This window comes from Ranitomeya variabilis, chromosome 1 (assembly GCF_051348905.1).
Source record: "Ranitomeya variabilis isolate aRanVar5 chromosome 1, aRanVar5.hap1, whole genome shotgun sequence".
Lineage (NCBI taxonomy): Eukaryota > Metazoa > Chordata > Amphibia > Anura > Dendrobatidae > Ranitomeya > Ranitomeya variabilis.
Window position 1 is genome coordinate 243,162,951 of NC_135232.1, and position 14,827 is coordinate 243,177,777.

At 42.3% G+C, this 14,827-nt stretch overlaps 1 protein-coding gene and 1 pseudogene across 21 annotated transcripts in view; both read right to left on the reverse strand.

The window, feature by feature from the left end:
* RIMBP2 (RIMS binding protein 2) overlaps window positions 1-14,827 on the reverse strand; it is an 817,544-nt gene that overhangs the window by 329,037 nt on the left and 473,680 nt on the right. For all 21 annotated transcript variants that reach the window (XR_013223594.1, XM_077293289.1, XM_077293285.1 and 18 more), the window contains one exon: window positions 12,616-12,705. Coding sequence is in view for 19 of the 21 variants with exons in the window: in XM_077293289.1 (XP_077149404.1) it covers window positions 12,616-12,705 (90 nt within the window). In the remaining 2 variants the exon portion in view is untranslated. The remainder of the gene's footprint in view (window positions 1-12,615; window positions 12,706-14,827) is intronic.
* LOC143793620 (large ribosomal subunit protein uL24 pseudogene) lies at window positions 5,083-5,703 on the reverse strand (annotated as a pseudogene).

Sequence of the window (14,827 nt, forward strand, 5' to 3'; positions counted from 1 at the left end):
ACACAGCTGAGTGTTATCCCATGTTTTATTGGATAGCACTCGGCCCAATGTTATATTATGGGGCAGTTCAGATTGGCTATTACTTCTCTGGAAAATTCAGCATGAGAAAACAATCACAGCATTCTGAGAGTATTTGGTATTCGGATCACGTGCACCGATACAAGTCTGTGGGTACGTGTTAAACATCGAAATGCACTCAGATGACATCTGAGTGTAGTTCGATGTATGCTCACCGAGACCATGGAGAAATTAAGTTCTCCTCCTTCTCTGCATCTTTTCTGCCTTTCTCTCATGCGAGAAAATCGGATCACATTGAGGTGACACACAGATCAGTGTTTGAGTCAAGTGTCATTAGCAGAATCATCCTGATTCTCTCGCAAGAGAGAACTTACGGTAGTGTGAGCGAACCCTTAGAGTGATCATCGTTCAGTAACAGATTAGTAGGATACACAGCAGAGATCAGCTAGTGCAAACAGTGAAAGCTCGTGAGATCTTGCTCTTTCTCTAGAGCAACCACTAAGGGTTGGATCCTGCTCTGCGTGCCGGGATCTCACAACCTGAATGTTTGGTCTTGCCTTTTGCTACAAAGTAGGATCCTTACAGGGAAAATTAGGGCCCTTTCTAAGCGCTTTTGTTTATACATGATATTTAGAAAAATCACTAGTCTGGGGCTGACACTCTATTTAAGAGTATGTTTCATCTTTAACTACATATCATGTATGTTATTTCTACCAATATACTGTAGAATACTCATTTGGAAAAAGGGAAAGTCTATGTAAGGCCTCCTTCACATGTCCTGGTGAGACCCATGGTCCGTGTCCGTGTGCCATCCGTATGTACATATGTGACATCCGTGTGTCCGTTTGCTGTCTGTGCGTCCATGTTTCACAGCAGTGTGGCATCTGTGTGCAGTCAGTGTGTAAAATACCGGTGCCTGGGAAAAGCAGTACAGTTTGCGCTGATCCCAGGCACTGGCGGCTGAAGGCAGCTCTCATCATTGTCACTTGGTCTCCCTGAGATCAGCGCGACCATGGGACAGGGATAGGAGTTGTATTCAGCAGCAGCTGTGTAACGCCTGTGTAAATTGAAAAATTGAATAAAAAAATGGCATTGGCTCCTGCGTAATTTACATAACCAGCAGAGGGAAAGCCCATGGCTGGGGGCTGATGTTAATAATCTGGGAAAAGGGACAATATCCCATAAGGTTCTCAGGCAATTAATAACAGCTCATAGCTGTTTGCTTAGCTATTTCTGGTGAATTTACAGGTGACCCCCCCCAAAAATTGACATTGGATCCCCATATAAATTCAAACCACCAAGGGCTAAGCAGACAAATGTGTGTTGATATTTATAGCCTGGGAAGGGGCCAGAGATATTGCCCCCCTCCCAGGCTACCAACATCAGCCCTCAGCCAGTCCATAATGGCGGATCCATAAGATGCACCAAATCTGGCGCTTAGCCTTGCTGTTCCCACAATGGGTGTGCGTGTGTCCGTATTTGCAGCCCTTAAAAAACGGACGGCATATGGACACAAAAAGCGTGTGAAGAAGGCCTAAGACACGTTCCCTCCTTGTCCTAGTAGGAAGGTTTCTATTATATGTTTTCTTTAGCACTGAAATTACAGACTAGAACAACATCAAGTGTTACTGTCTTATTGAGGTAACAATATAATAAAACTACAAGTTTTCTTTTATAAAACCTGCTAGTTAGCTGCAGCTAATAGTAAATATATTGGTAAGCATGGGTTTACTTTTCTCCAGATAAATGTATTTGTTTCAATTCCCTTCGGGGGTCTCTGGAAATGGAAGTTTTTATAAATCAAACATGCGAGAAAAGAGAAAACAAATGAGGCCGATATATTAAAACTTTCTAACAGAAAAACACTTTGTTCCTCATAGCAACCAACCGCAGTGCAGCTTTCATTTTATATTCTGCTCTTGAAAAATGAGAGCTCAGCTTACATTGGTTACTATAGGGAACAAAAACAGTTTTTCTTTTGTATAAATCAGGTTTATAGAAGCAAATAGATAATACAAACAATGGAACAATGCTGAAACATAGTTATTAAACTCAATAGGATACAACCCATAATTCAGACAGGAAGAAAAAGTCCCAGCGAGTTGCGGGTGCTATTGGCCAATGCCAATGATATCACTTTCAATTTAGCAATAATAACTTTTATTGTTAGAACATATAAACAACAGCGAAGACAATCATGCATTACTAGCTATATTTAGCCATTTTTTTAGTAGAGAATGTCACTAAGTAGAAAAAGTAGATAGAAGGAGAAAAAGTTAAAGAAAGGGAAAGAGGAGGAAAAAAGAAGGAAAAGCGGGTAGAGATAGGAGGGTACGATAAGTACCGGGAATGCGACACCCCCCCGGGCAGACCCCAGTCTCCGTGTAGCGGTGAGAAAAACAGTATATCGTCGGCACTGGTTTTAAGCCATGACAGCAGACTAGGGTATAGGGGCAGCATCTTTGTGAACGTATCTAGAGCGGTATCAGATATGGATTAGAATCTAGACAGCCACATGTCCAGTTCTGGAGTCTGCCTGAATACAATTCATGAAGCCCAAATGTTATAAAATTTCTCAGAATCCCCAGTGGATTCGCTTATCAATTGTTCCATTCTGTATATGTTGTTTATTTCCGCAACAAAATCGGAGCGTGAGGGGTAGCAATCCTGCTTCCAATATCGAGGAATCAAGTTCCTGACAGCCGTGAGAAAATGTCTGAGAAGACTCCTCTTAAACCCAGAGATCGATAGGTCACACAGAGATAAAAGGGCTAGTTCCACCGTGGGCTGTATTTTGCAGATGGATAATTTATTAAGAAGATCAAAAGCTGACATCCAAAATTTCTTTATAGGCAGGCATTCCCACCAGATATGAACATATGTCCCTTTTTCTGATGCACATCTCCAACAAGTATCCGGGATCACCGGGAACATAGCATGAACCTGGCAAGAGCATCTATACCACCTCGATAGAATCTTGTAACTCCTCTCCTGTGATACAGCAGACAACGAGGTCCTAAAAGTGAACAATAAAATTTTGTCCCTCTCCTCTTGAGACAAAGAAATCCCCAAGTCATTCTCCCATCTTGAAAAAAAGTTGGAAAATCATATGTTGGAGTTTGACTCTCTTGAAAAAGGTTATATAACAAGGAGACCTTGTGAACCGGGGGCTCCCCAGCAAGACAAATTTTCTCGAAAGAGGTCAACACCCCCATTGACTTATTGAGTTTAAATGTCGTGCTTATGAAGCTTTTTAACTGCTCGTAGAAGAACCAAGAGCCCTCAGGAGGTTCCCCCCCTTGGTATATTTCGTGTAGGGACTTAACACCTGTCTGGTTTATGAAGTCAAATATAATGGGTTTTGAGGCCCTGTTCTTGCTCAAGAAGGTTTCTCTACGGAGTCCTGCAGGGAAATGAGGATTATCGTAAATTGGGGTTAGTGGTCCCGGAGCTGTAGAGGTTATTATATTTCTGCCACTCTGTCGGATAAGTAGAAGCATGTTCCTAGTCATGAAGGGAAGGCCAGACCTCCCCCCTCCTCCTCCCGTGTTCCATAGTATCGTCTGAGGGTCCCCGCCAACAAGATCACCCTCCAGGCCAACCCACTTCTTATTGTTACTGCTGTGGTATAAGTCTAAGATGCAGGTGCCGATTGAGGCACGACTATATACTAGGAAATCTGGTAGACCAATTCCCCCCATCTTCTTGGATCTGCATACTACAAAATATGATATTCGTGATCTTGAATGGGACCAGACCAGTCGGATGACCGCTTTCTTAAGTCGCGAGAAGAAGGATGCAGGAAGGTATAATGGGATTGTCTGGAAATAATATAAAAGACGTGGCAATAGATCCATTTTGATTACATTGACTCTGCCAAACCAGGACAATTGAAGTTTATGCCACCTCTCCAGGTCCAGCTCCGCTTTTTGTAACGCCGTTTTAAAGTTTGCGTCGTACAATCCGGAGGTTTTGGCTGTTATCTTGATCCCTAAATACGGAAGTGAGTCAAAGCGCCACCCAAACGGGAAAGATGCACGTAACCGGCCCACCTCAGATAGTGGTAAAGATATATTTAAGACCATAGATTTGTGGGAATTAATTTTGAAATTGCTTAGATGTCCAAATCTTGATAATTCTGATATAATATTGGGAATACTAGTTATAGGGGAAGTAATATATAAAAGGATATCGTCGGCAAAAAGTGCCAACTTGTGCTCCTCTGATCTTAGTTTAATTCCTCTGATAGAGGGGTTATTGCATATGGCGGTGGCCAGATATTCCATCGACAGGATGTACAATAGAGGGGAAAGCGGGCACCCCTGCCTTGTGCCATTCCTGATTGTAAACGCGTCCGAAAGGACACCATTTACTTTTACCTGGGCGCTAGGGGAGGCATACAAGGCCTTAATTCTATGCATCATATTTTCCCCCAAACCAATCCCCCCCAGGGCCTGGAATAAAAACTCCCAGTGCACCCTGTCGAAGGCCTTTTCGGCATCAATCGACAGAATGCACATAGGATCTCCTCCCTCCCGTCCCGCCCCGTCTATTAAAGAGATGGTCCGAATGGTGTTATCCCGCGCCTCCCTACCCGGGAAAAAACCCACCTGATCTTGATTTATCACGTTTGGAAGGAGAGGGCTCAGTCTATTTGCAATCATTTTTGCGTAAATTTTAACGTCTAAATTTATTAGGGATATTGGGCGATAGTTGCTACACAATGAGGGATCCTTATCTGGTTTTGGTAGGACTGTGACATGGGCGGCTAAAGCCTGAGGGGGAAAGGAACCGCCAGAGGAAACCGAATTGCACATTTCAAGAAAAATCGGGCTCAATGACGTGGAGAATGATTTATAAAAGCCAGCTGAATACCTGTCTGGACCTGGACTTTTCTCTAGCTTCAGACCTTTAATAGTTTCTGATACCTCCTCCAATGTAAACTCACTCTCTAGGTTCAGGATCTTATCTTCCGGTAGAAGGGGTATATTATTTTGATGTAGATATGTATTAATTTTGTTGTGGAGTGAGGATGTGGACATATCTTTATAATGGCCATCTATGTTATATGTCTTTATAATAATCACTGAAGCTCGAAATGATGTCCTTGGTATTGTGCACCTTTTCCCCCTTCCCATTTTTAATAAAGGGAATAAATGTATTTGGGCCGCGTGGGTTAATATATCTAGCCAGAATCTTGCCGCTTTTGTTTCCAAATTGATAAAAGATTTTCTCAATGCTTTCTTCCTTGTATTTGCCCTTCTCTTTGCCAACCTGGCGAGACTTGGCCTTGCGTTCCAAGATCTTCTTGCGATCTTTGTCGAGCTTTAGTCTGGTGATCACCACCTTGCTAGGGTGAATACCAACATGAACAGTGGTGCCGTTGGCCTTCTCACGTTGCACACGTTCAATGTAGATCACATATTTCTTTCTGTACACCTGGACAACTTTACCAATTTGCTGTCCTTTGTAGTGTTCACGGACCACCTGGACCTCATCGTCCTTGCGGATGGGCATAGAGCGGACGCTGTACTTCTGCCTCAGCTCCTTGGACAGGGGGTGGACATGATCTTCCTGCGCACATGAGAGGCGGCATTGAAGTGCCTCTTACGGTTCTTGCTGCGGTCTGAGGTGACGAACGGGTTGAACTTCATGGTGACCAGCTGCACGGACCACTATGGCCGCCGGAAAAGAGAAAGAGCCAACAGTTTTTCTTTTAGTCAGTGTTGATTAACCCCCTTCATGACCCAGCCTATTTTGACCTTAATGAACTGGCCATTTTTTGCAATTCTGACCCGTGTCCCTTTATGAGGTACAGGAAAGATATATATCTTGGTACCGTGTAAGCCAGTAGATAGAAAAATAATTCCTGGAAAAATCTTCCTGGAAAACACAGGGACTGATGCAAATTCTGTGGTGAAACTTATAAAATTCATCCTCACCCACAATTACTTTGAATTTGACAAGAAGATCTATCTACAGGAGACTGGCACAGCAATGGGAAGTAAAATGGCCCCACAGTATGCAAATCTTTTCATGGCCAAGCTTGAAAGTGACTTTTTGTCCTCATGTCCCATCAGGCCTCTGGCGTACTACCGCTACATTGATGACATTTTAATCATCTGGACGGAGTCTGAACCACAGCTAAAGACGTTCCATGAACAGTTTAATGAATTTCATCCCACCATCAACTTGACACTCAACTACTCCTGTACTGAAATTAACTTTTTGGACACCATCATTAAGCTGCAGAACAATAAAATAGAGACATCCCTGTATCAGAAGCCAATCGACCGTCCAACATACCTTAAATGGGACAGTTTCCATCCAAAACACATAAAAAACTCCATTGTCTACAGCCAAGCCATCAGATACAATCGTATATGTTCCAACCCAATGGATAGAGATGAACACCTTGATCGCCTCAGAAAGACCTTTTTGAATCAGGGCTACCATCCAAGAACAATTGAAAACCAGATTACAAGAGCCACCAGAATATCAAGGAATCACCTGCTACATTACAAAGCTAAAGAAGAAAATAACCGGGTACCTCTAGTAGTTACCTACAATCCAAATCTGGAGGTGCTAAGGGGAGCTGCACGTAAATCACAACCTTTACTACAAAAAGATGCCCGCTTACAATCCATTTTTCCAGACCCCCCATTACTGTGTTTTAGGCAGCCCCCAAACCTAAGAAGCATCATTGTCAAGAGCTCCCTGTCCTCTTCTGCAGCTGCAGGAACCTTTCCTTGCAACCAGAAAAAATGTAAAACCTGTCAATTCATAATGACAATGGACAAGATAAAGATCCCCAACTCACATCAGGACTACAAGATACCAGGTACTTTCAGCTGCGTCACTTCTAATGTGGTGTACCTAATTATTTGTACTAAATGTCCAACTGGGGGTCTGTATGTGGGGGAGACAGGGCAAAAGCTTAGAACAAGAATGAATTCTCACCGCCATACAATAAGAGAAAAAAGAAAGGATCTACCTGTGGCAATACATTTTTGTCTCCCAAACCATAGCATTATGGACATGAAATTACTTGTGTTAAAGGGAAACTTCAAAACTCAGAGAGACAGAAGAGTCTGGGAATATAAACTGATGACGACCTTTGACACTCTCACTGCAGGAATGAATGTGTTGCATGGATTTATGTCTTTTTACATCAACTAAGGAACTTGCCCCTCAGACTATGAGGGGTCACCACAACACAGACCCCAATCAGAGGACAATAAAACATTCCTTATCTAAGAACTGGCTTAACATTTATGAACATAACTGTTTATCACTCATGGTAATTCTGCTTCATGCCACCTGTCTTATCCATGTTTTTTTTTTTTCTGTGCTATGTTGTGCATAAGTATGTGATTCTTCAGAATTCGTATTAGTCTATGCCTGATGAAGAGACCTGTGTAGTCTCGAAAGCTTGCAATTTGTTACCATCTTTTCAGTTAGCCATTAAAAGGTATCAACCACTGAGGACTCTCAATTCTAAATATTTTCCTTTATGAGGTAATAACTCAGGAACGCTTCAACGGATCCTAGCGGTTCTGAGACTGTTTTTTTTGTGACATATTGGGCTTCACATTAGTGGTAAATTTAGGTCTATAATTTTTGTGTTTATTTGTGAAAAAAATGGAAATTTGCCAAAAATTTTGAAAATTTCGCAATTTTCAAATTTTGAATTTTTATCCTGTATTGTGCTAGGAAGTTATAAGGGTTAAAATTTGACCAGCAATTTCTCATTTTTACAACAAAATTTACAAAACCATTTTTTTTAGAGACCACCTCACATTTGAAGTCAGTTTGAGGGGTCTATATGGCTGAAAATACCCAAAAGTAACCCAATTCTAAAAACTGCACCCCTCAAGGTGCTCAAAACCACATTCAAGAAGTTTATTAACCCTTCAGGTGTTTCACAGCAGCAGAAGCAACATGGAAGGAAAAAATGAACATTTAACTTTTTAGTCAGAAAAATGATCTTTTAGCAACAATTTTTTATTTTCCCAAGGGTAGAAAGAGAAACTGGACCCCAAAAGTTATTGTACAATTTGTCCTGAGTACGCCGATACCCCATATGTGGGGGGAACCGCTGTTTGGGCGCACGACAGTGCTCGGAAGGGAAGGAGCGCCATTTGACTTTTGAATGAAAAATTGGCTCCAATCTTTAGCGGACACCATGTCGCCCCACATGTGACCCCATTTTGGAAACTAGACCTCCCAAGGAACTAATCTAGATGTGCGGTGACCACTTTGAACCCCCAAGTGCTTCACAGAAGTTTATAATGCAGAGCCGTGAAAATAAAAAATCATTTTTCTTTCCTCAAAAATTATTTTTTAGTCCGCTATTTTTTATTTTCACAAGGGTAACTGGAGAAATTGGACCCCAAAAGTTGTTGTCCAGTTTGTCCGGAGTACGCTGATACCCCATATGTGGGGGAGGAACCACTGTTTAGGTACACGTCGGGGCTCGGAAGGGAAGTAGTGACATTTTGGAATGCAGACTTTGATGGAATGGTCTGCGGGCATCATGTTACGTTTGCAGAGCCCCTGATGTGCCTAAACAGTAGAAACCCCCCACAAGTGACCCCCCAAGGAACTTATCTAGATATGTGGTGAGCACTTTGAACCCCCAAGTGCTTCACAGAAGTTTACAACGCAGAGCCTTGAAAATAAAAAATTATTTTTCTTTCCTCAAAAATGATGTTTTAGCAAGCAATTTTTTATTTTCGCAAGGGTAACAGGAGAAATTGGACCCCAATAGTTGTTGCCCAGTTTGTCCTGAGTATGCTGGTACTCCATATGTGGGGGTAAACCACTGTTTGGGTGCACATCGGGGCTCGGAAGGGAGGGAGCACCATTTGACTTTTTGAACGCAAGATTGGCTGGAATCAATGGTGGCGCCATGTTGCGTTTGGAGACCCCTGATGTGCCTAAACAGTGGAAACCCCTCAATTCTAACTCCAACACTAGCCCCAACACACCCCTAACCCTAATCTCAACTCTAGCCATAACCCTAACCCCAACACACCCCTAACCCTAATCCCAACCCTAATCCTAATCCCAACCCTAACCCCAACACACCCCTAACCCTAACCACAACCCTAACCCCAACACACCCCTAACCCTAACCATAACCCTAACCACAAGCCTAATCTTAACCCTATTTCCAACCCTAGCCCTAAATCCAACCCTAACTCTAATTCCAACCCTAAACCTAAGGCTATGTGCCCACGTTGCGGATTCGTGTGAGATTTTTCCGCAGCATTTTTTTTAAATCCGCAGGTAAAAGGCACTGCGTTTTACCTGCGGATTTCCAGTGTTTTTTGCGCAGATTTTACCTGCGGATTCTTATTGAGGAACAGGTGTAAAATGCTGCAAAATCTGCACAAAGAATTGACATGCTGCGGAAAATACAACGCAGCGTTTCCGTGCAGTATTTTCCGCACCATGGGCACAGCGAATTTGGTTTTCCATAGGTTTACATGGTACTGTAAAGCTGATGGAAAACTGCTACGAATCCGCAGCGGCCAATCCGCTGCGGATCCGCAGCCAAATCCGCACCATGTGCACATAGCCTAATTCTAAGGGTATGTGCACATGCTGCGGATCTGCAGCGTTTCCGCAGCTGCGGGTCCGCAGCAGTTTCCCATGAGTTTACAGTTCAATGTAAACCTATGGGAAACAAAAAACGCTGTGCACATGCTGCGGAAAAAACTGCGCGGAAACGCAGCAGTTTACATTCCGCAGCATGTCACTTCTTTCTGCGGATTCCGCAGCGGTTTTACAGCTGCTCCCATAGAAAACCGCAGTTGTAAAACCGCAGTGAAATCCGCAGAAAAACCACAGAAGAACCGTGGTAAATCCGCGATAAATCCGCAGCGGTTTTGCACTGCAGATTTATCAAATCCACTGCAGAAAAATCAGCAGAGGACCAGAATACGTGTGCACATAGCCTTACCTTAACCCTAATTCTTGCCCTAGCCCTAACCCTAGTTCTAACCCTAACCCTAGTGGAAAAATAAAAGCAAATATATTTTCTTCATTTTATTATTGTCCCTACCTATGGGGGTGATAAAAGGGGGGTTCATTTACTATTTTTTTTTTTTATCACTGTGATAGGTTTTATCACAGTGATCAAAATGTACATGGAACGAATCTGCCGGCCGGCAGATTCAGCGGGCGCACTGCGCATGCGCCCGCCATTTTGGAAGATGGTGGCACCCATGGAACAGACGGAGGGACACCGGGAGGCTCGGTAAGTATGAGGGGGGGATCGGAGCACGGGGGGGTGATCGGAGCACGGGGGTGGGATCGGAGAACGGGGGGAGCGGACAGGAGGATGGGGGAGCGGACAGGCGGACAGAGGGGAGCAGAGCACAGGACGGAGGACTGGGGAGGAGATAGGTGGTGGGGGGGGGGCAGATCAGGGTTTCCAGCCATGGCCGATGATATTGCAGCATCGGCCATGGCTGGATTGTTATATTTCACCACTTTTCATAGGTGAAATATTACAAATTGCTCTGATTGGCTGTTGCACTTTCAACAGCCAATCAGAGCGATCGGAGCCACGTGGGGGCAAAGCCACCCCCCCTGGGCGAAAGTACCACTCCCCCTGTCCCTGCAGATCGGGTGAAATTGGAGTTAACCCTTTCACCCGATCTGCAGGGATGCGATCCCTCCATGATGCCACATAGGCGTCACAGGTCGGATTGGCACCGACTTTCATGACGCCTACGTGGCGTCACAGGTCGGGAAGGGGTTAATGACATCCATTGGGGAGACTGAGTAAGCTGTAAGCGCCAGAAATCTCAATCAATTTGTGCCAAATAACTGTTTTGCATTGTAAATGTCATGCAAGGCATAAAACACAGAGGTCAGGGATAAGTTATTTCTTTACTTTTCTCTGCGCTATCTAGAAACAGGAAGTCTCTTGTCCCTGCATTTATCATCCCCCATAGACTTTTGCATTGATGACTCATGCAGGGAAAACTGACCTCCTGTTTCTACTTAGAGCTTAGACAGATTCAGCTAGTCAGTTTTTAATCACGTGATGTCATAGACCTAATGGAAAAGAGGATAATTAGCTGGGTAGAAGGACAAAATGAGCAATTGTACGTACACAGTGCCGTATAATATGGTGATTGCAATATGTTAAGAGGATAAAATCTTTGATGGGAGGAGTGATTCTTTAATGTTGAAAATGTGCATCACGAATTGCCTTACCTACATGCTCCATGACATACTCTGATGTGAGGAATATCTCATGGGCAGCGGCAATCAAATAATAACTTGTACAAAAGTTGTTGAAAAAAATACAAAGGAACAGGAGAATTGCTTTTATCCATAAATATATTCCACAAATATACACTCACCGGCCACTTTATTAGGTACACCTGTCCAACTTCTTGTTAACACTTAATTTCTAATCAGCCAATCACATGGCGGCAACTCAGTGCATTTAGGCATGTAGACATGGTCAAGACAATCTCCTGCAGTTCAAACCGAGCATCAGTATGGGGAAGAAAGGTGATTTGAGTGCCTTTGAACGTGGCATGGTTGTTGGTGCCAGGAGGACTGGTCTGAGTATTTCAGAAACTGCTGATCTACTGGGATTTTCACGCACAACCATCTCTAGGGTTTACAGAGAATGGTCCGAAAAAGAAAAAAAATCCAGTGAGCGGCAGTTCTGTGGGCGGAAATGCCTTGTTTATGCCAGAGGTCAGAGGAGAATGGGCAGACTGGTTCGAGCTGATAGAAAGGCAACAGTGACTCAAATCGCCACCCGTTACAACCAAGGTAGGCCTAAGAGCATCTCTGAACGCACAGTGCGTCGAACTTTGAGGCAAATGGGCTACAGCAGCAGAAGACCACACCGGGTACCACTCCTTTCAGCTAAGAACAGGAAACTGAGGCTACAATTTGTACAAGCTCATCGAAATTGGACAGTAGAAGATTGGAAAAACGTTGCTTGGTCTGATGAGTCTCGATTTCTGCTGCGACATTCGGATGGTAGGGTCAGAATTTGGCGTAAACAACATGAAAGCATGGATCCATCCTGCCTTGTATGGAGCATCTTTGGGATGTGCAGCCGACAAATCTGCGGCAACTGTGTGATGCAATCATGTCAATATGGACCAAAATCTCTGAGGAATGCTTCCAGCACCTTGTTGAATCTATGCCACGAAGAATTGAGGCAGTTCTGAAGGCAAAAGGGGGTCCAACCCGTTACTAGCATGGTGTACCTAATAAAGTGGCCGGTGAGTGTAGATTAAAGGGGTATTTTAATGGTGGCTCTGTGCTTCCAGAGATATGGGCCTTGATAGTTAGTGCTACATTATTATGGTCTTTACCAAGGGAGGATAGCAGGCTAAAGTCACGCCCGCTCCACCTCCCTCAGAGAATTAATATACTTTCTCATGAGCGCAACGTTACACCAGTCAGGAGCATGTGGTGGGAGCAGAACATCATGGTGGGTTCAGTGAGATGGCTTAGTGGGTCCTAGAAATGGGTCCTGCACTTGCATGACAACTACAACATATTCTGTGAATAAACAGCAGTTGTTATACAATCAATAAAGAATAAAGTTACCTGGTCGTACTGCAAGGCCCTGTGGGATAAGCTGGCATACTGAAGACTTAGGCGGCCCTTGTCTTGAACTGCATCTTTTAGTTCATTTTCCTAGATAAAAATGACAAAAAAGTAACTTAATGAAAGGTGAATATACACTTATGTGAATTAAACATTGGCCCGCAGTACTACCTGCTACTGCATATAAAGAACTTGTGAGCATGGAGAAATGACTTAGTTTTATGGTAAATCCACGTATAAATGAGTAGGACAAAGTAAAACATGTTTTGGAGAGAATAGTGTAAAAAGTCAGATACTAGAGATTATTTTATATGGGACCTCCATAACTTTCACTGTTTTGGTCTTGAATGTACAAAAATAGCTTTTATTAATTTATCATTTGCAGCTCAGGCAAAAATTAAGAGACCACTGCAAAATGTTCAGTTTGTCTGATTTTTCTCTTTATAAGTATATTTTTGAGTAAAATGTAAATTATTCTTTTATTCTATAAACTTCTGACAACATGTCTCCGAATTTCCAAGCAATAAATTTTGTATTTTTTTTCTGACAAAGAAAAATGGTCAAAATAAAAAAACAGTGCTTTCAGACCTTAAATAATGCAAAGAAAACAAGTTCATAATCATTTAGAAACAACAATACTAATGTTTTAACTCAGAAAGAGTTCAGAAATCAATATTTTGTGGAATAACCATGATTTTTAATCACAGCTTTCATGCGTCTTGGCATGCTTTCCACCAATCTTTCACACTGCTTCTGGCGCAAAAATCTAAGCAGTTCTTCTTTGTTTGGCTTTTGACTATCCATCATCCTCTGGATTACACTCGAGAGGTTTTCAATGGGGTTCAGATCTGGAGATTGGGCTGCCCATGACAGGGTTTTGCCAGAGCTGTAGTGCCATAATATTACTAATTTTTAGTAGTTACTAATAACAGTGTCATATAGTGACATATAATACCAGTGCCATAATATGCTTAATAGTATCAGTGCTATAGATCCACCCCAATATTAATGCTATACAGTGACTATTAATGCACATGTAAGGTTAGATCATCCGAAAAATTCCTGCAGCAGCTGAAGTTGACTATCAATAGCATCAATGATCAATATCATCTTTCCAAGTGTATAAAAGGAGAAACAAGGTTAGAAATAAGGATTGAGAATGAATGTTTCCCTTGGGGTTGGCTTGAGTCCCCAAATCTGGATGCCCACCTTACCCATTCATTGTGACGATGAGATGATGGAAGCTATGCCACTATATATTCTATATGTTTTGTACATTTTAGATGAATTTCCTGCTAAATGTTATTAGCCAGTGATATTTTTTAGTGATTCAAACATTCTCTTTCAATGAAAATAATGACGACAAGCAGTTGACTTTGTTAATTCTGGTTACTGTATTTTGTTTTTTCAAAGGAAACTCATAATTTTACTATCAGCATGAGTTGCCAACCCTGGATAGATTGTGTGCCAGTCTAGATGATTAAGTCACTGCTTTCTCTAACACTGCTGAGTGGACATCTGCCCAATTCCATTTGTACTCAACCTATCAATTTACTACATGCCGAGCGGCAAATTGCTCCATAAGAGCTCAGTGTTCTCTGACCTCTTACTAATATTGAAATTGAGACTGTACTGTCATTGGAAGCATTCAGTGACTCAGTATTAATTAAAAATCCCGAATGATTAGCAAATATCTAAATGAGCAATAAGCATAAAGGTTGGACATTCTGTTCGAAAGATCCACAAAGAAACTTTTGTTAAAGCTGATTTACAATTAAAATGACAATGTTTTTTAGATGATATAAAAAGTTACTAGAAAAAAATAAGTACTGTATGTTCTTGGCTCTTTTGTCTAAAGCTTTTTCTGGATGTAGATATCCCTAAAGTATTTGCCAAAAGTTACCCTTATTTAGTGAACTTCCCATAATAATATACCGTATTAAAATGTTAATTAAGGACAGCACACATATGCTACCCAGGGTGTTTGAGGTTTTCATGGACCCATAGACCACATCTGAGATTTTATTGCAGACACATGGGCAGCAAACAAACATGGACATGTAAATAGCATCATAAACTTTAATGAGTACATGTTCTATCAGAAAAACATGGTGAGAGCATGTGCATGAGTTACAGACGGCTAGTTGAGTTCCTAGTAAATGTTTGACTTTTCTGAAAAAGCCAAGCTATCACAGATCAGTAATTACTATCA